Source organism: Dermacentor albipictus, chromosome 5 (assembly GCF_038994185.2).
Source record: "Dermacentor albipictus isolate Rhodes 1998 colony chromosome 5, USDA_Dalb.pri_finalv2, whole genome shotgun sequence".
NCBI lineage: Eukaryota > Metazoa > Arthropoda > Arachnida > Ixodida > Ixodidae > Dermacentor > Dermacentor albipictus.
This window is the reverse complement of record NC_091825.1, coordinates 160880019-160906361: the sequence shown is the minus strand read 5'-3', so window position 1 is coordinate 160906361 and position 26343 is coordinate 160880019. Positions and strand designations below refer to the sequence as shown.

Genomic DNA, 26343 nt, shown 5'->3' with positions numbered 1-26343 from the left:
TATAAAGATCACTTGCTCTAGTAATATCATGATTTATGAACAGCTGATGAGAACATAGTTCGCGAGGGTGCCCATAAAAATTTTCAAATATTCCGAGAACCTTTTTCTGCAACACCTTGAGTCTGTTTAGGTTCTGAGCAGACGTTTTTGCCCATACTAGCGCGCAGTAAGACAAGCGAGAGTAGAAGTGGCCGTAATATATAGCTTTTTTTTTTTTTAGCCATAATGGAACTAGATTTTATAACCTGTACGGGCAGCCTACAGTTTTGCCCAATTCAGAGGGAAGCTCTGACACATGGGTATTCCACATGTTTTCCTCGAACCAAACACCTAGAAATTTTTGCTTGCAAACGCACTCTAATGTTGTGCCTTGAAAGGAGAATTTCAGATTAATACATGGTTTGTTCATAGGCCTAAAAATAACGTATTTCGTTTTACTTTCATTTAATGCAAGTTTGTTTTCATGTAGCCACACCTCCAAATGCCTTAAATAATGGGTTACAGTAACTTTGAGATGTTCATTGATTCAGCGCTAAAAAAGGCATTCGCATCATCTGGATATATAACTAGTTTTTCTGTGTAAGGGATATTACATATATCAATAATATAAACTATAAATAATAAAGGTCCTAAGATCGAACCTTGTGGAACGCCTTGCTTAAGTTCAGTTTCTCCTGAGGTTAAGCTTCCAACTTTAACATATTGTTTTCTGGCAGATAATTTTTAATAAGTTCAAGAGCAACACCGCATATTTCGTAGTCTAATAATTTTTGTTCTAGGATATCATGTTTCATACTATCAAAAGCCTTTCTCATATCAAGAAACAAACCAACTGTATACAGTCTTTTTTCAAAATTGTTTAGCATCTCTTCCTTTACGTTTAATAGGGCTAATTCAGCGGACTTGCCTTTCTGGAATCCATACTGAGCATTGTTTATTACATTATACTTACTAAGAAAGTTCTTTAGTCTGCAATTTATCGCAGATTCAAACATCTTCGATAGAACAGGCAAGACAGAGATTGGCTTGTAATTCGAAATGTTATTTAGAGCACTGCCTTTATGTGGAGGGCATACACGCACAAGCTTGAGATCGAAAGGGAAAAAGACCAGAAACAAACATATAATTAATGATATGAGCCAGGGGTTCTAAGATGAGATCTGCAACTTACTTCATAGGCGCCACACTGAATTCATCAGAACCTGTTGTGACATTGTTACATAGTCTATTTATCGAGCTTAATACTTCAAAAGATGTCACTGGGGCTAAATTAATTGTGTTAGCCTGTCTCACTCTATGAGAGATTCTTTCCTGCGTACTCTGTTCTGAAGGCAGCAAATAGTTACCGGAGTGGGCAAAATATTCATTCAAAGCCGTTATAGCTGCGTCATCGCTCATGTCTTGGGAGAGGGCTTTGACATTGAAGCGCGTTTTGTTTTCCACAAATTGTCCCAGATTATTCCCTGCATTCCACAGTTTGCGAGGATCATTATAAAGCTTGGTGTATAGGCATTCATGATAACTCTTCTTAGCTTTTCGTGTGTCGGCATTTAGTTTATTGCGATACGTTTTGAATTCTTTTAGAGCCGCTAGGTCACTTGTTTGAACAAACTTATGATACATTTAGTTTCTTTATTTTGATTCTTTTGTGAAGGCTCGTGCTGATCCATGGCTTTCTAATTTTCTTTTTGTTTAATGTGCGCGATACCACAAGAAAATTGCTGTCATAATATGTTTTGAGATAGCGAAAGAAAACTCTATATGTGCGATCAGAATCCTGTTCTGCATAAACGAAAGACCAGTTCGTAAGCGCTATTTCCAAGCGAAATTTCTCAAGTGTGAGCTGGTTTATGACTCGATACATTGTTTTGTCGGTGTAATTAGGTTAATTAGGTGTAGCAGAGAAAAGAGCAAAAACTGCTAAGTGGTCACTAAGGTCAAGTGAAAATAGACCTGAAGAAATCTTATTTGTTGGCGCGTTTGTGATGCAAACATCCAGCAGTGTGGCGCTATGATCAGTGATTCGGCTGGGCAGCCTGATAGTGTTCGAACAATAATAGGTGGACAGAATAGTTTCAAACTGCACAGTGGCTGCGTCATTGCTTATCATGTTGATATTTATGTCACCCATCAGAAAAAAGGCAAGGGCAGTAAGTTTAACTTACATATAAGGTTTTCAAAAGTATCAAGAAATTCAGACTTTCTGCTTGCGGGTGGCTGATACACTGCAGTAACTGCAATATTTGGTAATCGAATTGTAATACATTTGAGGCTAGTGGTCATGAAAGTTAGCTCATCGACGACATCATGAATAAGACAATCACATACAAAGCTAATCCTCCACCACGATTGGTAGTCCTGGTAACACCATTGTATGTGTAACAGTCTAACTGTGAAGGACTGTCATTCGGAGTGAGCCATGTTTCGGAAAGGAATATCACATAAAATTTTATAGTTAAGGAATCAAGGAACGTGCTGAGATCAGACATTTTGTAATATTGCGCACATTTAGATGAAAAGCACTGAAATGCTTTCGAACGTATTCGGCCGCTTTGTTAAAACTGTCCACATCATAGTAATGACAACTGTCAAATAAAAACATTTCATAGCAGATGAGCCATTTAAAAGCGTCAGTTTGATACTTAGTGACACATTTTGTCCAAATCATTGCATTCAGCTATTCTCCGCACCTCCGATGATTCAGCTTTCTTGGCAAGAACTTTGCCATTGTTTGTCAATACATACTTCGATCCAACATCATGCTTCTTAGCTATAGCAGCATCCAGAAGTTGTTTCCCAAGCTGAGTTAGGTTTTCATTGACAAATATAGGATCGGTGGACAGGGAGCCAATTTGGTTAACAGAAAGATGTGCTCTCTTGGCTTTAGTGAAAATAGCATTTCGCTTTTCTTGGCGAGCAAAGCGTACAATAATATTCTTCACATTGGGATGCTTAGTTCCTATTCTGTGACAAACATCAATACCTGTGGAAGTGATGGGTTCCCCAACTGCTGTGCAAATTTTCTGGACTACTTCGGAAGGATCACCTTGATTGGGCACACCCTTGATTTCAAGGTTGTTTGCTCTGGTATATGCCTCCAGGTCTTCAACTTTCATGTGTAATTTCTTTGTTTCCATCACGAGGATATTGTTAGCTTTCTGTGCTTCTGCGAGTTCTTTTCGCACTGACTTTATCTCTTGTGTGAGCGGCTTAATGTCATCACAGACTGAACTACAATAGTCCACACTCTTCTTAAAGTCGCGAAGTTCCTTCCGTATTTCTTGCTTAAAGATGTCTAGCTCTTTGCTCATTTAGCAACAAAACAACAATAAAGAGACACAAAAGGAGTCAATGGTGTTTGGCAGCAGTGCTAGCTACAGTATAATTAAGATGAAGGAATTAATCCTCACCTGTGCACAGAGAATACTCGTTAGTGATGTGAATCCTGCGAGCACTGCTGCCAAACTGTGGTCAGAGCAGAATTAGCCCAGCTTATATATTGTCCGTGGCCAAGAGCGCCGTCATCTGCGCAGGTGCATCCGTTCCGCAGCACCAAGCCACTTGTCGATGGTGTAGGACTGCGCCGCATATTGACGCGAGGTGTGTCGCTTAGGCTGTCCAATCAGTGCTCCAGTTGGCGGTAGCCCTTGCGACGGGCGGCGATAAAGATCCCAGGAATGTACAGAGAATACTCGTTAGTGACGTGAATCCTGCGAGCACTGCTGCCAAACTGTGGTCAGAGCAGAATTAGCCCAGCCTATATATTGTCCGTGGCCAAGAGTGCCGTCATCTGCGCAGGCGCATCCGTTCCGCAGCACCAAGCCACTTGTCGATGGTGTAGGACTGCGCCACGGGTTGACGCGAGGTGTGTCGCTTAGGCTGTCCAATCAGTGCTCCAGTTGGCGGTAGCCCTTGCGACGCGCGGCGATAAAGATAACAGGAATGTACAGAGAATACTCGTTAGTGACGTTAATCCTGCGAGCACTGCTGACAAACTTCACTCAATCAGAAACCCTTCTAAAGCTTTTCCAACCAATTTGTTCCGTGTTTTCAGTGCGAAAACCTCATTTTACCTCTTCACGAGGCAATACTTGTCATTTCCACAACTGGTACAGTTTAGAAATGAGGAAAAATGCTTTATTTTACCCTGTTTCAATATCAACTATTCTGCAAAGAAGAGTTCTGCACCAAAAAAAGTTTTTCGTGCATTTACATTTCTAAGGAAGGTCAGAGTCAAACACTGGCTTTCTTTTACACATGTCACACATGTGTGAGCTGTCAGTGGCGGACGTCATCGTTCCAAATCTTCCAAAAGGCGCAAGAAGCACGGAATTCCAAAATGCAGTTTTTGAGCACTGACAAATTGTTGCCATCTGTGTTGTGGAACATGAAGACTGAACCAATGCGGCCTTTGAGGCACTGAAAAAAGAGCCGTAACCTATGTAGTAAAACAAAAAAGAGTGAAATAACAGGGGATTTTGAATGGTGGCCCTTTAAAATGGTATTGTCGTTGACAAGCTGAGCTTGTTCAAAGCAAAATTAACAAGGATCGTATTGACGAGCTGAGCTCATCCAAAGCACGTAAGGGTTATTAAAGTCTTTGGTCAGCATAGCTTGTATTTTTTACTCCTTATATAGAATTTTCCTCCTGACCAGATTTGGGAGGTGTTGGACTCTAATTGCCTTACAGCCACCCCATGTTCTTGAGATAATGACAGATGTGAGGTTCCTAAACCGGCCTTGCCTATAGGAAACCAGAGTCGGTCGATACTTGAGAGGTGTGAATTCTATCGCCACATAACCTGGATATTACAGCTCTTTTTTTAGGACCAGGTGAGGGAGTTCTCAGACAACTGCATGATTTGTTAAAGGCAGGCTATCAACAATCCTGCCTTCAGGCTTATTGTCAGGAGTCTTATAGGGTATCTATCTCTTTAGTGGTGGAAATGGGCCTCAACCTTACGTAGGCCAGGAAATGTTTTGGGGCTTTGTGCCTTTCCTTCCTTTGTGTGCAATCTTAGTGACTTGAGAATTACATGAAGTGAGGCTCTCGCTGTGGCAGGAAAATACAAACATTCAGTGTTGGGTATAGTCACCATTGAGCTTGTAAGTCATAGCTGCCATTTGATGTTCATCGAACATCCACTGAGGGCTATATCTTGTGGGGATGCGCGATTCTCACATGTCCCCTGATATGTTGTTTTCCCCACAACTCTTGCGTCCCCTGTAATCCGGCTTCTCCACGTAGCTTAGTTCCGGCAGCGGTCAGTCTGGTTGCAGTGCATTTCAAGAGATGGCGTGAGTGTGCCACTGCTAGCACCACCTAACGGCGGGGTTGGTTGGGCGCGACAGGGAGTCGGCCCTTTCTCTTTGGCTTGAGCTCGGCAGGTGGCGCGGACGTTCTGCACATGCGCCGATCCATGCTTCTGTGAAACCGTCTTGTGAAGCCTACACCGGAATGGATGAACAGTATCGTTCAAATGCACCACCGTTCGCGAGACCGTACACGCGAGCGACCAGGTGTTGGTGTCCATCGTGGGGCGAATATATTCGCTCGCTATCCGGTCGCGGTGAGTTGGTTTTCATAGATTTGTTGTGCACCCATTGGCTGGCATGTTCTGGTTGTTGTGAGTCGGCTAGTAGGCATTAATGTATCAGCATCACCATCATCATCATCGTCGTTGTCCTGGTTACGCCCACTGCAAGGCAAAGACCTCTCCCATACGTCTCCAACTACCTTGGTCATGTACTAATTGTGGCCATGTTGTCCCTGCAAACTTCTTAATCTCATCCGTCCACCTAACTTTCTGCCACCCCCTGCTATGCTTCCCTTCCCTTGGAATCCAGTCCGTAACCCTTAATGACCATCGGTTATCTTCCGTCCTCATTACATGTCCTGCCCATGCCCATTTCTTTTTCTTGATTTCAACTAAAATGTCATTAACTCACGTTTGTTCCCTCACCCAATATGCTCTTTTCTTATTCCTTAACGTCACACCCATCATTCTTCTTTCCATAGCTCGTTGTGTCGTCCTCAATTTAAGTAGAACCCTTTTCGTAAGCCTCCAGGTTTCTGCCTCGTACGTGAGTATTGGTAAGACACAGCTGTTATACTCTTTTCTCTTGAGGTATAATGGCAACCTGCTGTTCATGATCTGAGAATGCCTGCCAAACACACCCCAGCACATTCTTATTCTTCTGTTTATTTCAGTCTCATGATCCGAATCCGCGGTCACTACCTGTCCTAAGTAGATGTATTCCCTTACCACTTCCAGTGCCTCACTGCCTATCGTAAACTGCTGTTCTCTTCCGAGATTGTTAAACATCACTTTAGTTTTCTGCAGATTAATTTTTAGACCCACCCTTCTGCTTTGCCTCTCCAGGTCAGTGAGCATGCATTGCAGTTGATCCACTGAGTTACTAAGCAAGGCAATATCATCAGCGAATCGCAAGTTACTAAGGTATTCTCCATTAACTCTTATCCCCAATTCTTCCCAATCCAGGTCTCTGAATACCTCCTGTCAACATGCTGTGAATAGCATCGGAGAGATCGTATCTCCCTGCCTGTCGCCTTTCTTTATTGGGATTTTGTTGCTCTCTTTATGGTGGACTACGGTGGCTGTGGAGCCGCTATAGATATCTTACAGTATTTTTACATACAGCTCATCTACACCCTGATTCCGTAATGCTTCCATGACTGCTGAGGTTTTGACTGAATTAAACGTTAATGTATACAGGGTGGCCAGTTTCTCTAGAACAATCTGCCCACCATCCTTCAACAAATCTGCTGTTACCTGATCCTCCCCAGCTGCCTTCCCCCTTTGCATATCTCCCAAGGCTTTCTTTACTTCTTCCGGCGTTACCTGTGGGATTTCGAATTCCTCTAGACTATTTTCTCTTCCATTATCGTCGTAGGTGGCACTGGTACTGTACAAATCTCTATAGAACTCCTCAGCCACTTGTACTATCTCATCCATATTAGTAATGATATTGCCGGCTTTGTCTCTTAACGCATACATCTGATTCTTGCCGATTCCTAGTTTCTTCTTCACTGTTTTTAGGCTTCCTCCGTTCCTGAGAGCATGTTCAATTCTATCCATATTATACTTCCTTATGTCAGCTGTCTTACGCTTGTTGATTAAGACAGCTGACATAAGGAAGTATGTCAGCTGTCTTAATCAACAAGCGTAAGACAGCTGTATAAAGGTGCAATGCATAAATGTATAAAGGTGCAATGCCCTTGTGATTGTCTGCACTGCTGTGCTGTCATTCCTTTGTCCCAAGAGTACAGGTGAGACCGCCAAAATGTATAACACTCAGGTATCCATCTATAGAAATGTATGAGAAATGTGCTGTGAAACGCTGAACATAAATCTAAACTAAAACCCCTAGCTGATACACAGTGCATTGTTAAAAACTCCTTTCATAATTCTAGTATGTACAAGCACATCCTATGAAAAAAATGATAGAAGGGATGAAAAACCTGCCATAATGATGCTTTTCTACATCTAAAATATTAATAATAAAAAGAGATTGTTGGATTACAAGTCCCTGGCATAGTGCTATTGGATGTTCCTAAAATGGTAGTCGGCTGCCACTGCACCGTGTTTACCTGTACTGCAAAAGAATTTAGGCATCAACAATAGCTGAGTTGTTTCTTTATACAACAAGTGTACATGGTGCCACAGCCACCAGTGAGCTGTGGTGATCGGAAGCATCAGCTGATGACACAACAAAGACTGTGCAGGGAGATTTGGACTTAAAAGTACATATGGCAGCTCTAAACACCCTCTGTAATATTGCAAAAATGATAAGAAAGGGGAAAAAAAATCTCACTGCCTTTTTACTCTGTGAAGACGGATGACCAGCAAAGCTGTGTATGTGGGCCCCTTAATGGCGAACTGCAGCTCTGCCGCGGGTCGGTCCAGCATCGCACTATCTTTGGGATCGACCCACGTAGGGGAAGTGCTCAATGCCTGCTTCACCTCCACCGCAGGTCCGCCTGGCATTGCGCTATCTTCCGGATCAGCCCACGTGTAGGGAGTTCTTTTGCTTACGACACTAAAATTTTCTTGGACAGTAGAGGTATATAGCTTTGCTGTAAAAAAGAAGGAAAGTGCTTGGCAGGTTGAGTAGGCAGGTGCTTTGACGAGCAGCACTAGCCTGTCTTGCCAGCAAAGATAGCACAAAACTAGGCACAACAATCTTTGCACTCTTGCTAGAAGATGGCACTGTGAAGTAAGCAAGCTATAGTGAGCTGTAATTTTTAGCAATGGAAAGTAGAACTGACGAACTCATTGAAGAATGAGCACAAGCACAATGATGAAACCTGTGGAGCTAGCAGGAAGTTTTGCACTGATACAGTCGAAAGCCGATGAAATGAAGTAAACTTCAGCTCAAGAGCACATACCAGCGCTTCCTTTCTTTTCATATTGAGCAAGACTGTGCATTCTGCGTCTCCATGCATTTGCATGCTGATTGGCTGTGCTGGGCACAAATGGGTTGTAGCCTTTTTCTATCGATCCTTCTGTGCATTTGAAGCAGCATTTGTTGCAATGTTGCAGAATGTTCGCGATGAGTGTAGGCAGCACAGGAAAATCAAGGGGCTGACAGTTCTCCCTTGACGAAAAGTTGAAAATTGCCAACCACTGTCGCAAGTGGCTGCAGTTACAAAATTGATTGTACGAAGTCTGCACATGAAAATTAGCAACTTCTTTTACAAGTACCTTTTGAATTGACGTCAAATGCATATTTTGTTTCGCTCAACGTACATAGCCTGCTTTATTGCAAGCAGTACAATGGGCAATCTTTACAACAAAGTGACCTGCGTAATGAAGGATTTTGGAGATCCCAAGCACTTCATTATAAAGCCATCTGACTGTATGTATTGAAAAGTGCACACTATATGCAGTGGACTATGAAACTATAATTATTTCTGCACAGTGCTGTGCGTCTTGCCATATAGCAAGCACAGAACATGTAATGTGTTCAGCACTTTTCTCTGTCTTCTGCAGATAAAAGTTGAACTGTTGGGGTGGGATCATGCTATGTGTAAGCAGCAAAAATTCAATTTTTCCTGTAGGAGTTACTGTCCTTTTTCTTTTGTTTTGGCATTTCTAGCTTTGAGGAGCTTCAATTACTGTGTGGTTGTCCAGGTTAGTGCATGAAAGGTTGCGCTGGCCTCAGTTTCCTGTATCAGGTTCTTGTTTGCAATGCTTATCTAATAAATAAGTTGCTGTTGGTAACAGTCACATACATGTAGAGTTCTGTAGATTCCTGATGGTGCAATCTTGCATCTCTTTGTTCTTGATACTAGTGCAAAATTCTTGAGTAAGATGAAACTTAAATTTAAAGTTTGAAGGTTTTATTATTTTAATGAACAGATACTGGATGTAATTTGCGTGATTTCAAAATTGTGTAAAATATTTTTTTAATAATGCATAGTCCACATTATTTGTTGTATTTTCGAACAAACATTTTTGCAGAGATCTGTGCGAGTAACCTAAGCATATCTCGGGAAAAGCTCTTTATAGTGAATACTTTGAACTCGGTTCTACATTCATAACTTGAATTCTTTCGCTGTCTCCTAAAGTCTTCACCTATGTGCATGCTTTGTGTGCTTGATAATTAAATGATGATTATGCTGTGTTGATTTGGCTATATTATACATATTCAGTCTGTTCCTATTATCATCTTGCGTTCGCAATCTCTATTGCTGGACTCTTGCTTTCAGGTGAAAACAGCATCCTGCCGTTGGAGCCAGGTGTTCCACTCATCAACTTTAATGAGGTAAGCTTACATGAGCTACTTGGTGCGACTTTACTCAGAAAACACTCACACTGACCTGTACCATGTCACCTGTCAGCCATGGCAGAGTGAGCTGTGATTAGGCTTAACTTTTAAGTTTTTGTGTACATGCCCTCAGTAGCACACTACAGGGGCCAGAAAAGGAGAGGACTAAATGCTCCATTTGTCGAGGCCTAAGTTAGCACTGCCTCAGATTTTGTAGAGGATTTTAAGACATCCTTTGATGACACTGTTTCCTGGTTATTAGTCCTTGTGATTCTAACAACATGTCTCTGAAATTCATTTTTTAAGCCACTACATCGTGCTCCTGCTGTCCATTGAAAAAACTAAGTGGGAGGGGCTCTGCTATACTTCACAAGCCTTGATTAGCCCACCAGTGCAAGCTAGCCCATGAAACATGCAGCGTGTTTCCGTTTCTCACTTCCTGAAAATCGCTCTACATTTTTTTTACGGAAGCAAATGATGAGATTTGGAATGATGCAAATGAGATTGCAAATGATGAGATGGAAGCAAATGATGAGATGAGCAAATGTTTCTTTTTTCATTGTATGTACACAGTATTGCACAAGGCATCTTAATGCTCATGAAACCGGTATAGGTATTTTAGTTGTGAAGTGGGAAAAAACAGCTCCACTTTTTTTGTTAGGCACAGTAGCACATGGCACTTCATGCAACGTGTTTTAGACCAGCCCTTGCATCTTTCACAATTCCATCTGGATGAATCTACTTGCTCCCTGAGCTTTATGACAGTGCTCAACAGCATTATACTGGGCATCTATATTGAGCTGCTGAGTGCATCTTATAGAAGTTCAGGTGGCAGGTCTTGAATTTCATGTGGTCATTTTCCACGGTTACTTGTGCTTGGCACAGATGTAATGAGTGCCTCTGCAATTCGTAGCTGGATGTGCATCAAGTGTAGAAGCTTTGTCCTCTGTCCATCTGAATAATCCTTGATATACAATAAAGAGCCTTCCTATTTCTTGAGATGTTCTGACATTTAGAAATGTCTCGATGCTGTGACGGTTTGCCCTGTGATGTCCTCAAAAACAGATTCGGGCACTTACCTTTCAAAGTAGTTGTATGGAATACAGGATTCATTTTGCTGGCAGTGAGAACTCTGGCTTAGGCGGAGGAAAACATTGTTTCCTTCTCTATTGGAACTTAATCTGAACATTGTCAGGTCTTTTTTTAGTAATGAATCTGGCAGCTTGTTTTCAGCTTTGCAGGCAGAATGCTGGGAATCAAGTCTTTCTTGGCCAACCTCATCTTCGTCACTTACCTAGATTTCATAGGTTACCAGAAGTAAAGTCCTCTATCAGTGTCATTTAGTATGAATTTGTAGTCACATCATGAGACTTTTTTTTATAGCATGTTGCTCAGGGTACGCACAGGACTCTGAGGAGGAAAAAAAAGAAAGAACCAGTGCATGCGGTCGGTTATTGCATGAGGACCAGCAGGAGGGGGGGTCACTTCACGTTTATTATCATGCTTTGTACACATTTGTGACCATGCATTAATTATGCTGCTACCAGAGTGCTCTTAGGAGCAAGGCGATATACTTTGTCATATGTACGGTCTCAAAAATTTGACGACTTATGAACACCGCAGGGTAATAAGAAAAGCAGAAATATTTTTTTTATTCACGCTTACCTGCTGACGCCACCACAAATGTGACCATGCTGTTTGTTTTGGGGCATAACTGATGCTCCTCTCGTCAGATGGCACTGAAAATGTGCAGATTGCCAAAGCATTATGCAAAAAAGAAGTGAGGCATGCAGACAGGACACAAGAGTAGAGAAGTGGACAACACGAACGCCGAAAGCAGTAGGATGATTGCCAATTTGGGTAAATTGAGCAAAAATCCCTAGTTCTGAACAAATATGCTATAACGATTACATTTGTAGAATGTGTACAAATCTGTACATAGCGTTACCAAGGGACAGGAGCAAAATTTATTTTGAGAATTAACCCGTATTGGTACTTTTACATAGGAATACAGAGAATTCATCTTGTTTAGCATCCACTGAATCAATGTTGTTGATGTTTGTTGTGTTTAAAAGAAAAAGTGCAGATATACTGGTCATTGGGAGCAGATCTTTTATTTAGGCCATCAATTTTTTAACGAAAAATTATTGTGAATCAGAAAAATTTAATAAAATGAAGCATCAAGTTTACAACTCTGTAACTCAGCAATAAAAACAGTGCATATTACTGTTCTGTAAAATGCATGTATTGCGACATCTTGGGTACATAAACGTAAATATACTGCTAATTTGTGAGAGGCATTTTCAGAACTTGTGTAAACCATTTGATATTTCACATGGTTTGCAGCCCATGTGAAATTGTAACTTTGTTTTTACGAGTTCTGCTGTGGACTAACATCATACCTTTCTGCTTGAGATGACTTAACAAATACAGTCGTAGTGAACTGCTTTTGGTGCGGAATTACAGTTGTTAACTTTGTGCTTAAATTGTTTAAAAATTTATGGATTCGCTATAAAATATTGCTACGGAACAGCCGCCACAGTGAGGCTGTACTGAGGAGAAAGAAGTCGACGTGGGCCCACTTGATATAGCGTCGCCATTTTGGCCTTCCATTACTTCCCTGTAAATAAATTGTATAAAGTATTGGGCTCCAGCTACACGTAACATTAATTTGGTGGAGGTGGACGTTCCCCGTGCCCGTCATGGAGCTTCGCAGCGGTCGCAACGGCGACAGTGCAACTTCGGCTCCTGCTGGCGGCACTTCATCTATGCAACCGTCTCCGCCTGCAGCCCTGACCTACGTAGCCGTTTCCCCCCCTCGAGATCCTGGTGTTTTCAACGGAGTCGGCAGTCCTCATGTTGACGACTGGCTCCACTTATACGAACGTGTTAGCACCAGTCACAGGTGGGATCCGACTATTATGCTTGCGAACATTCTTTTCTACCTCGACGGAGCTCCACTTGCATGGTTCCAGACTCACGAAGAGGAAATCTTGAGCTGGGATCTCTTCAAAGAGAAGCTTCGCGACCTTTTTGGCAATCCGTTCGGTCGCCAAGTCAATGCCAAGAAAGCCCTTGCCATACTTGTACAGACGTCGACCGAGTCCTACGTGTCGTACATTCTCGACGTCTTGGCCCTTTGTGCCAAGGCTGACCCGACCATGTCTGAGGCCGATAAGGTTAATCACGTCCTCAAAGGCATTGCTGACGACGCCTTCAATTTACTGGTGTTTACGAACGTCACCAGCATCGATGCGATCCTCAAGGTGTGCCGCCGTCTTGAGCATGCTAAAAGCCGCCGGGTATCCCAGCACATCACGCGACTTCACAACACAGCTGCTACGTCATCCTGTGACGACCTCTTCCACCAGCCGTCGCAATGTGACAACTTGCCCCGCATCATTCGTCGTGACGTCGAAGCGGCACAACTGGCGGCCCCTTCATTCCCGTCACCTGATCATGCTCCGGTGACAATCTCCTTGATCCAGGCCGTCGTCCGTCAAGAGTTGTCCAATGTCGGCCTGCAATCCATTCGTTCCATACGCTCGGAAGCTCTTTCTCCCCGCACGTCCCTACCTCGCTCTTCTTACTCCTCTTATGGACAGCGCAACCCCTCCGAATGGCAAACAGTGGACGACAGGCCGATCTGTTTTAATTGCCGACGCATTGGACATGTCGCTCGCCACTGCCGTAGCCGCTGGACTTTTCCAATGCGCTATTCTCCTGATTACCACCCTCGCCCCTCTAGCGCGCCCTTTTCCTTCGCCCCTTCTATGCCTGCTCCATCATCTGACCCTGCGACACCTCTGACATGACCCCGCTACTCCCGCTCGCCTTCTCCCTCCCGTCGTCAATCTCTTTCACCACCGTCACGCCGTGCTCCTTCTCCAACCTTCTCGCCGCACCCCCGACCGGAAAACTAGACAGTGCAGTTTCTGGAGGTGAAGCTGCAAAGACGACATTGGCACGAAATCCTCGCTTCACCTTAACCACGAACAAGAATCTTTTGGACGTTCTCGTCGACAATGTTCCTGTGTGCGCATTGATTGACACTGGGGCACATGTGTCCATTATGAGTGCTGCTCTTCACCGTCGTCTAAAGAAAGTTCTGACGCCCGCCCCGAACCGATTTGTACAAGTCGCCAACGGAGGGACTGTCGCTATTGTTGGCATGTGCTCTGCGCAACTCACCATTTCTGAGAGACAAACCGTCGTTCTCTTCACCGTCATCGAGCATTGCCCTCAGGACCTCATTCTCTCTGGATTTCCTTGCCAATCATTCGGCCCTCATTGACCGTTCGGCCGGCTCACTTCGCCTTGACTTGCCTCTTCTTGCCGACCCTGTGGACCCGCCTCCAAGCCGTTTGAGCTGCATGAATTTTATTCGCCTACCGCCTCAATCTGTGACACATGTTCACTTGCTGTCCTCACCAGCTGTACCTGACGGTAATTACGTGGTCGCACCAATTCCGGCAGTTATACTTACACATGGTGTTACCATGCCGCACACTGTGCTGACAATTACAGGCAACCGTACCTGCCTTCCCTTTGTCAATTTCGCGCTAACCGTGCAAGTTCTGCCTCAGGGGATTTCATTGGCTATAATTAGCGCTTTGCAGGATGATGAGATCGAGCCATTCACAGTGGTAGATAGTCACAGCTCAGCCCATACCGTGGCGTCATCGCATGGTACTGACGTCGACATTGAGAAGATGGGTTCCTCTGACCTTACACCTGTTCAAGCTCAAGCCCTTTGCCGCGTTCTTGATGGCTATCGCGACATTTTTTACTTTGACAATCGACCCTTTGGTCAAACGTCCGTCGTGACCCATCGCATAAACACTGGCGATGCGAACCCTATTTACCGATGTCCATATCGTGTTTCTGCATCCGAACGAGCTGTTATCCAAGAGGAAGTCAGAAAGATGCTTGCAAAGGACATTATCAAGCCTTCCTGTAGTCCCTGGGCTTCTCCCATCGTACTTGTCAAAAAGAAGGATGGAACATGGCGTTTTTGTGTAGATTATCGCCACCTGAACAAAATCACAAAAAAGGACGTGTACCCTTTGCCGCGTATTGATGACGCTCTAGACTGCTTGTACGGTGCCACCTATTTTTTTTTCTATCGACTTACGGTCCGGCTACTGGCAGATATCCGTCGACAACATGGACCGAGAGAAGATTGCATTTATTACCCCTGACGGCCTTTATCAGTTCAAGGTGATGCCTTTCGGTCTCTGTAACGCACCCGCCACCTTCGAACGAATGATGGACTTTTTGCTTCAGGGGTTCAAGTGGTCCACCTGTTTGTGCTATCTGGACGACGTCATCGTTTATTCACCTACATTTGACACGCATCTAGACCGTCTTTCAGCGATTCTTGACGTGTTTCGCCGCGCCGGTCTCCAGTTGAACTCATCAAAATGTCACTTCGCTCGCCGTCAAATCACCGTCCTTGGACACCTCGTGGACGCCAGAGGCGTGCGACCTGATCCGGACAAAATTCGCGCCGTTACGAACTTTCCTGTTCCGAAGTCTACCAAGGACGTTCGTAGTTTCGTAGGGCTGTGCTCATATTTACGACGCTTTGTGAAGGATTTTGCAACTATCAGCGTCCCCTTACCAACCTCTTGAAGAAAGACGCCCCATTTTCTTGGGGACCTGACCATGCCGCATCTTTTTCGCAGCTCACTACTCTCCTTACCACGCCTCCAATTCTGGCCCACTTTGACCCGTCTGCTTCAGCGGAAGTTCGAACTGATGCCAGTGGTCACGGCATAGGAGCAGTGTTAGCACAACGCCAGCATGGACATGACCGCGTTATAGCCTATGCCAGCCGACTTCTATCACCCGCTGAGCGCAATTATTCAATCACAGAGCGCGAGTGCCTCGCTTTTGTGTGGGTTGTTGCGAAGTTTCGTCCATACTTGTACGGACGCCCCTTCTGTGTCATCACTGATCACCACACGCTCTGCTGGCTATCCTCACTCAAGGACCCCACAGGACGGCTCGCTCGCTGGGCATTACGCCTGCAAGAATATACCTTCTCCGTGGTATATAAGACGGGACGCTTGCACCAGGATGCCGATTGTTTGTCCCGCTACCCCGTCGACGAACCTGCTGATGCGGACGCCATCGCTTGCGTTTTCTCTGTCTCCCAGTTGCTTGAAATCGGCAACGAGCAACGCTGCGATCCGTCATTACGAGCCTTGACCGACCACCTGGAGTCAACGCCTGGCGACGCCTCTCCCCGGATGTTTCTCCTTAAGGAGGGGACATTATACCGCCGCAATCTCGATCCACACGGCCTTGGCCTTCTGCTCGTAATTCCATCACACCTGCGTTCGACTGTCCTCCAACAACTTCACGACGCTCCCATGGCTGGACACTTGGGCGCCTCGCGCACATACAACCATGTACGCCGTCGATTTTTTTGGCCGGGTCTCGCCCGCTCTGTGTGGTGCTACGTTGCCGCTTGTGAGCCCTGTCAGCGCCGGAAGAAGCCCTCCACACCTCCAGCTGGATGTCTTCAGCCGATCGACATCCCACCAGAACCCTTTTTCCGTGTTGGTCTAGACCTTCTTGGACCGTTTCCTCTCTCGGGCTCCGGAAATAAATGAGTCGCCGTCGCTACTGATTATGCGATGCGGTACACAATCACCAGAGCCCTTCCGACGAGTTGTACTACTGACGTTGCTGACTTTCTGCTCTATGACATCATTTTAGTGCATGGTGCTCCGCGCCAATTACTCACTGACCGTGGCCGCAGCTTTCTGTCGGCAGTCGTCGAGGACATCCTCCACTCCTGCTCGACAAAGCACAAGTTCAGCACGTCCTACCACCCACAGACCAACGGCCTCATGGAGCGCCTCAACCGGACCATCACTGGCATGCTTTCAAAGTACGTTGTGACCGACCACCATGACTGGGATCTTCACTTACCATATGTGACGTTCGCGTATAATTCATCGCATCACGACACCGCCGGCTATTCACCATTCTATCTCCTATATGGCCGAGAACCCGCGTTGCCCTTGGACACTTTGTTGCCCTCGGCCACACGTTCAACCACTGAATACACTCGCGACCATTCGCACACGCCGACCACGCGTGCCAGCTCGCCCGCACCCGTCTCGAGGCCTCACAGGAGCATCAGAGACGCCTCTATGATTGCCACCATTGCGACGTGCACTTTACTCCAGGTTCTCTGGTGCTTCTCTGGTCACGCATTCGACGTGTGGGCCTTTCAGAAAAGCTGCTGTCGCGCTACACTGGCCCATACCGTGTGGTGCGACAAGTGACCGATGTCACGTATGAAGTCATCCCCGCCGACCTGTCAGCGTCGTCGGCTGCGAGTGACATCGTTCACGTGGCAAGACTAAAGCGATGCCAGACACCTTTCACCGCGGGTGTGTAGATTAAGCACCGGGACGGTGCTTCTACCGCCGGGGGTGATGCTACGGAACAGCCACCACAGTGAGGCTGCACTGAGGAGAAAGAAGACGACGTGGGCCCGCTTGATATAGCGTCACCATTTTGGCCTTCCGTTACTTCCCTGTAAATAAATTGTATATAGTATTGGGCTCCAGCTACACGTAACAATATTTTTGGTTCCAAATCTAAATCTAGTTTCCAACAATCAGCAGAACTTGGCTCTCTGTCTCTTAAATGAAACAAAGTTTATTCAAGTAGGTACAGCAGTTGTGTAATGCAAGTTTTTCTGCTTTTCACATGTGCATAGTATTTGCATGGAAAAATCAGAGTTGGCCCCAAGATAAAGCTTAGAGCCTTCTCTTTAATGCCGGCAATTTTTTTGTGAATACGACGGGTGGTGAGCCTTGGTAATCTTGGTTACAGACTTTGTCCCACCCTACCACTACATCTTCTTCGACCGATGTCAACCAGAATTGGTTCACTACAAAGGAGGACAAGACTAATTTCCATATCAAAGGTAAGAAACACATACCTTTAGCTCACAGAACAGAATTTTGTCATGTAGACTACTCATTCCATACTACTGAATCTTTCAGGCCACTCTTGGAAACAGGGCATGTTCTCCAAGGAAGAGACAGAAATTCTGCAAAGTAATATACAGAAGTACTGTGAGGTAGGACATGCCGATTTTTTCAGTATGTCATGTCATGTCATGTGGTTATGCGCAGAAAGTTGCTGTGTTGAAATCTTGCCTAGATATGTCGCCAGGGGCTCCAGAACCTGGAAGGTGTGCGTGGGGCCACAGGTTTCATTGCAAGGGGGCACTTCACCTCCCCCCACCCCCCACCCCTCAGCCTGTGAGAGGGTCGACAACCGCTCGACTATAGTAAATTAAGCCTTGGTTTCACAATGAAAAAAAAAAAGTTGCAGTTTCACCCAAAAGGCGAAGCATCAATTGCAATAGAAAATTAGTGGACAGCTATACTAAATGAGGATCGTAGTTTTACCGGCCATATAAACTTCTAGACACAGGCACACTAACTAAACTAACAAGCATGGTGTCACGTGCGCACTAGCAAACATGAACACATATCACTCTATCACTGTGGGAACTCGCTGTCAAAACGCTGGAGTGATCAAGCTTGGCAGCAGCAGCAGGCGAATTGACCTTTGTGCTGCCTCTCGCATCAACATGCACTACGCTGCGGAAACACAGCGCATGGTGGATTCTGTCCCTGTCACAGATGGCTTTCACGATGCAGCGGCCCAGGTCGGCACACACGGCTGCATGGGTAGCCAGGAGTAAAATGCGCGCCCCTCCCTACCTCCCCATGAGGCCCTGCTTGCAACAAAAGATGGCGCGCTTCATCCCCGCTTTGCTCCCTTAGGTGTGCAAGATTGAACCGCGATCTCCTGATAACCATCACCCGCTTTCACTTGCACATACAGCTCATGGCATGCAGCAACCTCACAGCAACGCCTATGGCAGAAATGTGCTTGGAGTGTCCTTATAATTGCTATCACAATAAAAAGAAAAGGTGGAAGCCTAGGGTACAACAAAACACCGCCACCTCTCCAAGTATGCAGCAACATGCTTAGATTATGATGATTGAGACGTCTCAACAACTATGCGTGTGTGCATTATGGGTGACTTCCCACACTCTCATTTATCAATGTGACTGTCATGTGTATGACTCTGCCTGGTACGTTGGCTTGAGTCAACAGAATGGAAGTACAAACCAGTTTGCTGCACTCACCAGACTTATTCAGACAACATGTTATTGACAACAAAGTACAGAAGGGATGTTACAGAGTACATGAAGTGAACCTATAACAACATTCCTTAGTCATGCAACTAGTCTTATCTGTTGAACTTATGCATGGTCTTATCCGCTACGCTGTTTATGAAAAGTGACATCTTGAAGCTTACACCTGCGATGATGATGTATGATGAAAAACTTTATTTATCCCTCATTAAAGGGAAGAGGGCAACGGGATAGAGGGTAGGGGGAGGAACTTCACACCCGCATGGGGATTTGCCCATGAGGGGCAGAAAGGTTAAACGGTCTGATCGGTAGTGTGTGCAGATGTCGTTGTAGGTAATTTGTAGGTAATAAGCCGATCCCGTGCTGTAAACGGCGCCTGCTCCGTGGCGAGGTCATACAAATGTGATGCCTGAACCCGGACTGTAAATCCTCGGGCACTGGCATGAGCTGCCTCGTTTTTGGCAAAGCCCACATGCGTGGCAGTCCCAATTAATGCCACAGTTTGATGGAAAGGATGGGCCAAAAGGAGGGAAAGGGCTGGCTTAGAAACCCTGCCTGCTCCAAAGTTATGTACGGCTGCTTTGGAGTCGCTAATGGTAACTGATGAATTTGGGATTGTGGGGGCAAGGACTATGGCCGCCTCCTCCACCTCCTCCAATAAGAGCCAGGAATGGAGGTGGCAGCAGCGACCTGGCCGGGAGAGATAATGACTGATATTGCATAATGATTTCTGTTCCCATATTCGGTGGCATCAACATAGAGCACGTATTTTGAGGTGGAGTATTGTTTTTGGAGTGCTTTTGCTCGCTGCCTCCTGTGCTGTTTGTGGTGCACAGGGTGCATGTTTTTAGGAAGGGGGGGGATGCAGAGGTTCTCGTGTATGCGATGTGGAATGATGTATTTAGTCTTGATGGTAGGTGCCTGAGTGACAGAAAAAGTTTGTAGAATGTGTCGACCTGTTGCGGTGTTAAAAAGTCTGCTATACTGGGATGTGAGGTGGGCTTCTGCAAGTTCAGTAAGTGTGTTGAAGGTGCCATTATGCATTAGCCTTTCAGTGGAGGTACGTATGGGGACCCCCAGAGCGAACTTATATATTTTGTGTAAGAGAGTGTCGATCTTATCTGATTCTGATTTAAGGAAATGTAAATATGGTGTTGTGAATGTAATCTTATTGATAACGAAGGCCTGGACCAAGCGGGAAAGTTTGGCCTCCTTTAGTCTGCCATGTTTATTGGAGACACGCCCTAGAAGGTGCAGGGTGTGATCAGCTGTGGTGCAGAGTGTATGCAGGGTATATGTGTTGAGCCGGTTGCTTTGTATGTGTAAACTGAGCACCCGGAGCCTGTCCACTCTAGTAACAGGGATGTTGTTTGGAATGACCTGTGTACTAGACGTGTTTTTCGACCCCCCGGTGGGATGGCAGAAGTAGCAGCTCGGATTTTTGAAGGGAGCATGTGAGATTCATTGCCCCAGCATGAGCCACGACGGGGTCTGCTGCGGCCTGTAGAGTGTATTGAATCTCTCCATCGGAGCCGCCAGTCGTCCAAAGAATGATGTCGTCGGTGTAGAGCGAAAACTTGAGATCAGGAATAGATCGCAATGCTCACGCCATCGGCATCATCGAAAGATTAAAAAGAAAAGGAGAGAGCACTGAGCCTTGGGGCGTGCCGTAGCTACCTAAAGCGTATGAAGGGGATTGCTCTGTGCCTATGTGTATGGTTGCGGTACAGTTGGCTAAGAAGGTACGTATGTAGTCATATGTCTTTTCCCCAACCCCAATGAGATTAGGCTCCCGGGGGATAGCAGAATGTGAAACATTATTGAAGGCTCCGTAAAGGTCCAGACTGAGATTTGCTTACTTATCTAGACTGCTATTGGGTGTAATGATCTCATGCTGCATTCGAAGCATGATATCTTGGCATGAGAGAGATTTTCGAAAACCTACCATTTCTGATGGATAAAGATTGTTGTCTTCCACGTATTTACTGAGTCGGTTTTAATGTTAGAGTGTTTTACCTAGACAAGAAGTTAGTGATATAGGCCTGAGATTAGAAGTGTTCACTGGTTTGTTTGGCTTTAGGATAAACATTATCCTGGCATTTTTCCACGAACTAGGGAGGGTGCCAGTGTCAAAGCAGTGATTGAAGTACGCCATGAAGGCTGTGACAGAGTTGTCGTCTAGATTGCGGAGTATTTTGTTGTTAATAAGGCCAGGGCCTGGTGCTGACATTGTGCACAGGGTGGCGAGGGCGTGGCAAAGCTCTGCTTCCGTGTTAGCAGCGCTTAGTAGCTCGTTGAGTTCATCAGTGTACTTTGGCATGTCATACTGCTGAGCGGGAGGCAGATGTTTATGGCGGAGGCCGTTGAAGAGTTCGTTGAAATTGTTTATGTGTGCATGTAGCAGTTTGTTTATGCTGGGGTTGTGGTGTATGCGCAACGTGTTAGAGTCTAATAACTGTCGCAAGAGTTGCCATGTGCGCTTGTTATTGAGGTTATCATGCATGCTGTCACATACCTGGCCCCACTGCTGGCAGGCCAGTTGTATGGCGTACTCCTGGATCTGGAGGTCTAATTTAAAAATTCTGAGTCTTAGTCTTTGGTTGTGCCGTCGCCTCTTCCACCATTTGAGAAGAGACTATTTGGCTTCCCAAATGTGGAGAAGCTTTGAATCAACCGTAGTGAGAGGGCTTTTGGGGGGCAGAGTGGTATTGTGCGTCTGGGCGTCTTAGTGTAGTTGCTGAAGCCATTCTGAGATGTCTTGAATGTTTTTGGGAGCGGATATCTGGTGGGCTTCTCGAAAATTATCCCAATTGGTAAGGCTTCGGAGTTTGGGTGCAAAAGGTTTGTGTTGGAATTGTAGTTTGATGGTAATAATGTAATGGTTGCTACCGAGGTTAACTTGGGAGTTGTGCCATGTGATGTGTTGGATTCTGTGTGTAAGCATAAGATCGAGGAGGTGTCCTTAGCTATGTTGTTGCCTAGCCTGGTTGGTGCATCAATGTTGTTATGTAATGTGAGTCTAAGGCCCATAGATTTGTGGCAATCTGATATAGGTCGTAATTCATTGTACACGAGTTTATTATTACCGGGTTTCACTGCCCTGCAGTAATAGTACTTGGGTTGCTCAGATTGTTGATTTGAACAGGCCACATCAAATTGTCCGATACTAAAATAAATTTGAAATGTTAATAAGCGGACTTTGAGCACTAGCAGTCTGACTGGCTTATATATGCACATGTATACATATAAACATTGGAGGTAGTTGAAAACAAGTTTTCTGATTGCCAAAGACTTTAGGTATAGCACTTCTCACCAAGTTTGTTAGTTCAATTGATAAATCATCCAATTTGTTAATAGATCAACCAGTTCTTGCAGAAACGCATCATGTAGCAAAAGCCACTGAGAGAAAGGAAAAGGACTGCTCTCATATGGCTTAACTGTGTTTGACTGCCTACAGTAACTGTTTCCAGCAGTTCTGGAATGTTGCATACTCAAGCTCTTGGAAGTCACAACGAAAACATAAATTAGCATCTTTAATACACATATTTCTAGGGAATGAAATTGCAAAAGTGATTTCCTGCAGCTGCATAATTGTAAATAAATGCAATAAACATATAGTATTATTAATAAAGACACTGGTTATCAAGTTGGTTCAGTTCACTATTAAATGTATGATATGATGCTGCGTTTAATAACGGGTGCATGAGATAGGGGCATGATATGACCCTTGGTCATGGGGAACTGAGCAGCACAAATAAACATTAAGAGAACCATGTGTGTAGGAGCGTGAGATCAGCAACCCAGCCACGGTGATCTTCTCGATGACCAAGGAGGAGCGCAAGGACTTCTACCGCACTGTGGCCAAAGGCTTGAATCGACCCCTGTTCTCTGTGTACCGTCGTGTCATCCGCATGTACGACAACAAGAATCACATTGGCAAATACAGCTCTGAAGAACTGGACCAGCTCAAGGTGTACGTAGGCTATCTCCTGTTTCTGGCTACTTCGAACAGCAAGCTGAGGCACCCTGTACACTCTTGCCCAATGGCCTTAATATCGCCAAGTTTTCTCAATAAACTGTTTGCAGTTTATTCTTGCAGATCTTATCTGTTACTGGATTGTCCACGGTCAGGTCAATGTGTCAGTATTGTCTGACTCTCATCTGCAGTTTAATCCATGCACCAAAAAAAGAATGCTCTATTTGCACAGACATTATAAGATCAAATGTAACATGGTACACTTTTTCAAGCTCCAAAACTGTAAAAAAACATCACCATGGTTGTAACACAACCTGATGTTATGTGAAGTCTTCAGCGAATGAAACATGGTAGCTCCAGCTCAAACTCTTCAGTGAATTCTATACAGTATTGAAGTGCACATACCATCATGCACTGGTAAAAATCTACAAGTGCCACATGCACTCGTATCCTTTTCCTCAACAACTATTCCTAATTGAAGTGCTTGTCTGAATGCAACAGCATAGCGTGGCATGAAGTGAAGGAGATTGAGCGAGCTGTGTTTCATTTATTGAAGACTGAGTCACTGTCAAGGGCTTTGAAGAAAGTAATTTACACACACAAACACTTGTACAACATACATTTCCTCTTCTTAGCTGCTCCTTACAACCATAAGCGATGCTGCCTAAGGGATAAATTTAGTCAACTGGGCTTTGCTACTGATTTGCCTACTGTTGCACCATTTTTCATGCGATGTATGCGGGGAAGTCCACTGACAGACCATTGTAAAGATGATAGGGTTGGGTATTCTTTCATAGCTTAAACTCTTGAAGGTCAAATCTTGTGGGTTGCGAAAATATATTAAAGGGACACTAAAGGCAAATACTAAGTCGATGTGGACTTTTTAAATACCACTTCAGAAGCCTTGCAATGCTTGTTTCGTGCCAAGTAATGACTTTGTATATAACAAAATTGCATCTAAATGGTCCGAACACATTTATCGCAATTCAAATATCCCATCACCCAATGGGGAGTGGTGACCTTGCATATGCCATCATCATCCTTTGCTGCCGTTGGTGAGTAAAACATCGCCTGATAGACGGTGGTATGGTTTTTTCTGCAAAACGCAAATGTGCAGCCATGGATAAACCGAGCCAAGAAAGAGTGGTGGATTCTCCACTGCAGCTGCTTTTGGTCCAGTGGCACAGACCATTTGAGCATTCCGCGATATCGCATGGAAGTGGAATACTCTGCTACTTGCAGTTTGTGCGAATTTTGCAAGGCAGCAAAACCACCGTCGCACTACGCTATAATGAAACTACTGAAACATAAAAGCATGGGTGGTGCAGAGTCGAGCAAAAACAAAACCTTTCGACCGCCTGCATTGTTGTCAAGTGTAATGCCAATGAGTTCTTTTTCTAAAGTTTATATAGAACTGGACAACTGACATTTCCTTTTATGTTATAATGCAATCCAATTATGTTTTTATAACGAGTGGTTGGGTACTAGTGACAAAATTTAAAGGAGCAGTGCCTTCGTCATCGGTCAAGTACTTCAATGTCCCAGGGAAGTCTCTAATCGTGTCCTGCATTTAGCTCAATTTCTCGATTATTAAGGCACTGATCCCAATAAAATTGACGCCTTAGAGATTCTCGAGCACTAATCTATCACTTTAGTTTGACTTGCTATTTGCCTTTAATGTTCCTTTAAGTAACTCGTACAGAACACTTCGTTCAAGGCACATTTTCAGGGTAGTAATTGCAGAGAAAAGAACAAGTTGTGCTGGTGTTGATTTATGCTAGTGTGATACTGCTGACGTGAATGACTGCATATAAACATATGGAATAATCTTTAGTTAGAATTTAGAGCAATGCACACTTAGGCAATCTTGCTTGCAAGATTGCTACATGATTGACAGCACTCGAACAAGTGAATATTTCTGGTTCGAACAAGTTAATATTCCTTTTTTTTAGAAGGTCAAAAATTTTTTTCAATTACCTCTGGCAGAGAGCACAATTCTAACCCTTGATCTGAATTACTCAATAAGGCGACCATCACTTCGATCAGAAATCAAAATGCCTAATTAAATTATTAACCTAATTACCCCAGCTAGCTTTTTCTTTATCTAACAGCACATATATAAATCTATGAATTATGACCAGTGAGTTCGCAAGGCATATCCACTTGGAATGAATTCTCTGGACTGCACCAGTTTGTAGATATTAATTTTCAAAGTTTCCGATGAAATGCATTGATGTTCCAGTTACTTTTGTGCTTCGGTGCATAAAACAGCATTTTCCTCAACGAAGCAACTGGAAAGCCAGTGCATTTTGTCGAAACACTTTGAAAATTAATATCTTGAAACTGGTGCAGTCCAGCGAATTCATTCCAAGTGGTACTTGTGAACTCAGTGGATATAATTAATAGATTTATATATGTGCTGTAATTATCATAATTATGTTAATTATTCAATTAAGCATTTTTATTTCTGATAGAAGTAATGGTCACCTCATCGAGTAATTTATATAGAGGGTTAAGATTGGGCTATCTTTCACAGGCAATTTTTAACATTTTTGGAGCTAGAAAAAATCCGGTATACTTCCATGAGCTTGGTAAAAACTCAGCTGATGCAGGTCTGTGTGCCACAGGGCAGCCACAACAGTCACGGCCGCTGCCAGCATTGTAGGGGCACTCATAACAGCTAGCTGACTAGCATTTTGTGCATTTCTTATGTTCATCCTATTTTGAGGTGTATTTTCTATAATACTTTCAAAAGCCAATGTTTTTGGAAGGGCTCTTGTCATTGCCATGTTCTTGTTCATGTACAAGGTAGCTTCTGGAATTCACTCCATCTTCCAAGCACTTGTTGACCTGCCTTAGAATCGTATAACAGATGTTATGTATCAGTATTGAGCCATTTTCAGCTGAATATTTTTTTTTTATGGTCATGTGATGGATGTGCAGTATTGACCCTTAGCAGGCAGTAAAGATATCTCACACATTATTAAGAGAACAAAAAAATACTTTTAAGACGCATTAGGCTGACATCTATGCATAAAAAAAAATGTATTGTACCTTGATGCCTTGTTTCAGCTGTAATCAGTAGCCAAGCACTAGATGGCAGTTATCTTTAAACATTGACCATACTGTTAAAGTTTGTGAAGCAACACTTACTGCTATCTATCTTGTGACCTGCCGCGGTTGCTCAGTGGCTATGGTGTTAGGCTGCTGAGCAGAAGGTCGCGGGTTCAAATCCCGGCCACAGCGGCCGCATTTCGACGGGGGCGAAATGCGAAAACACCCGTGTACTTAGATTTAGGTGCACGTTAAAGAACCCCAGGTGGTCAAAATTTCCGGAGTCCTCCACTACAGCGTGCCTCATAATCAGAAAGTGGT

General features: G+C 44.4%; 1 protein-coding gene across 5 annotated transcripts in view; it reads left to right on the top strand.

Annotated features, from left to right (window-relative positions):
• The window catches only part of LOC135916353 (cyclin-D-binding Myb-like transcription factor 1), an 83516-nt gene that overhangs the window by 9957 nt on the left and 47216 nt on the right, over positions 1 to 26343 (top strand). For all 5 annotated transcript variants that reach the window (XM_065449716.2, XM_065449712.1, XM_065449715.1 and 2 more), the window contains exons 4-7: positions 9734 to 9789; positions 17650 to 17743; positions 17823 to 17899; positions 22775 to 22965. In XM_065449716.2, the coding sequence (XP_065305788.1) occupies positions 9734 to 9789; positions 17650 to 17743; positions 17823 to 17899; positions 22775 to 22965 (418 nt within the window). The remainder of the gene's footprint in view (positions 1 to 9733; positions 9790 to 17649; positions 17744 to 17822; positions 17900 to 22774; positions 22966 to 26343) is intronic.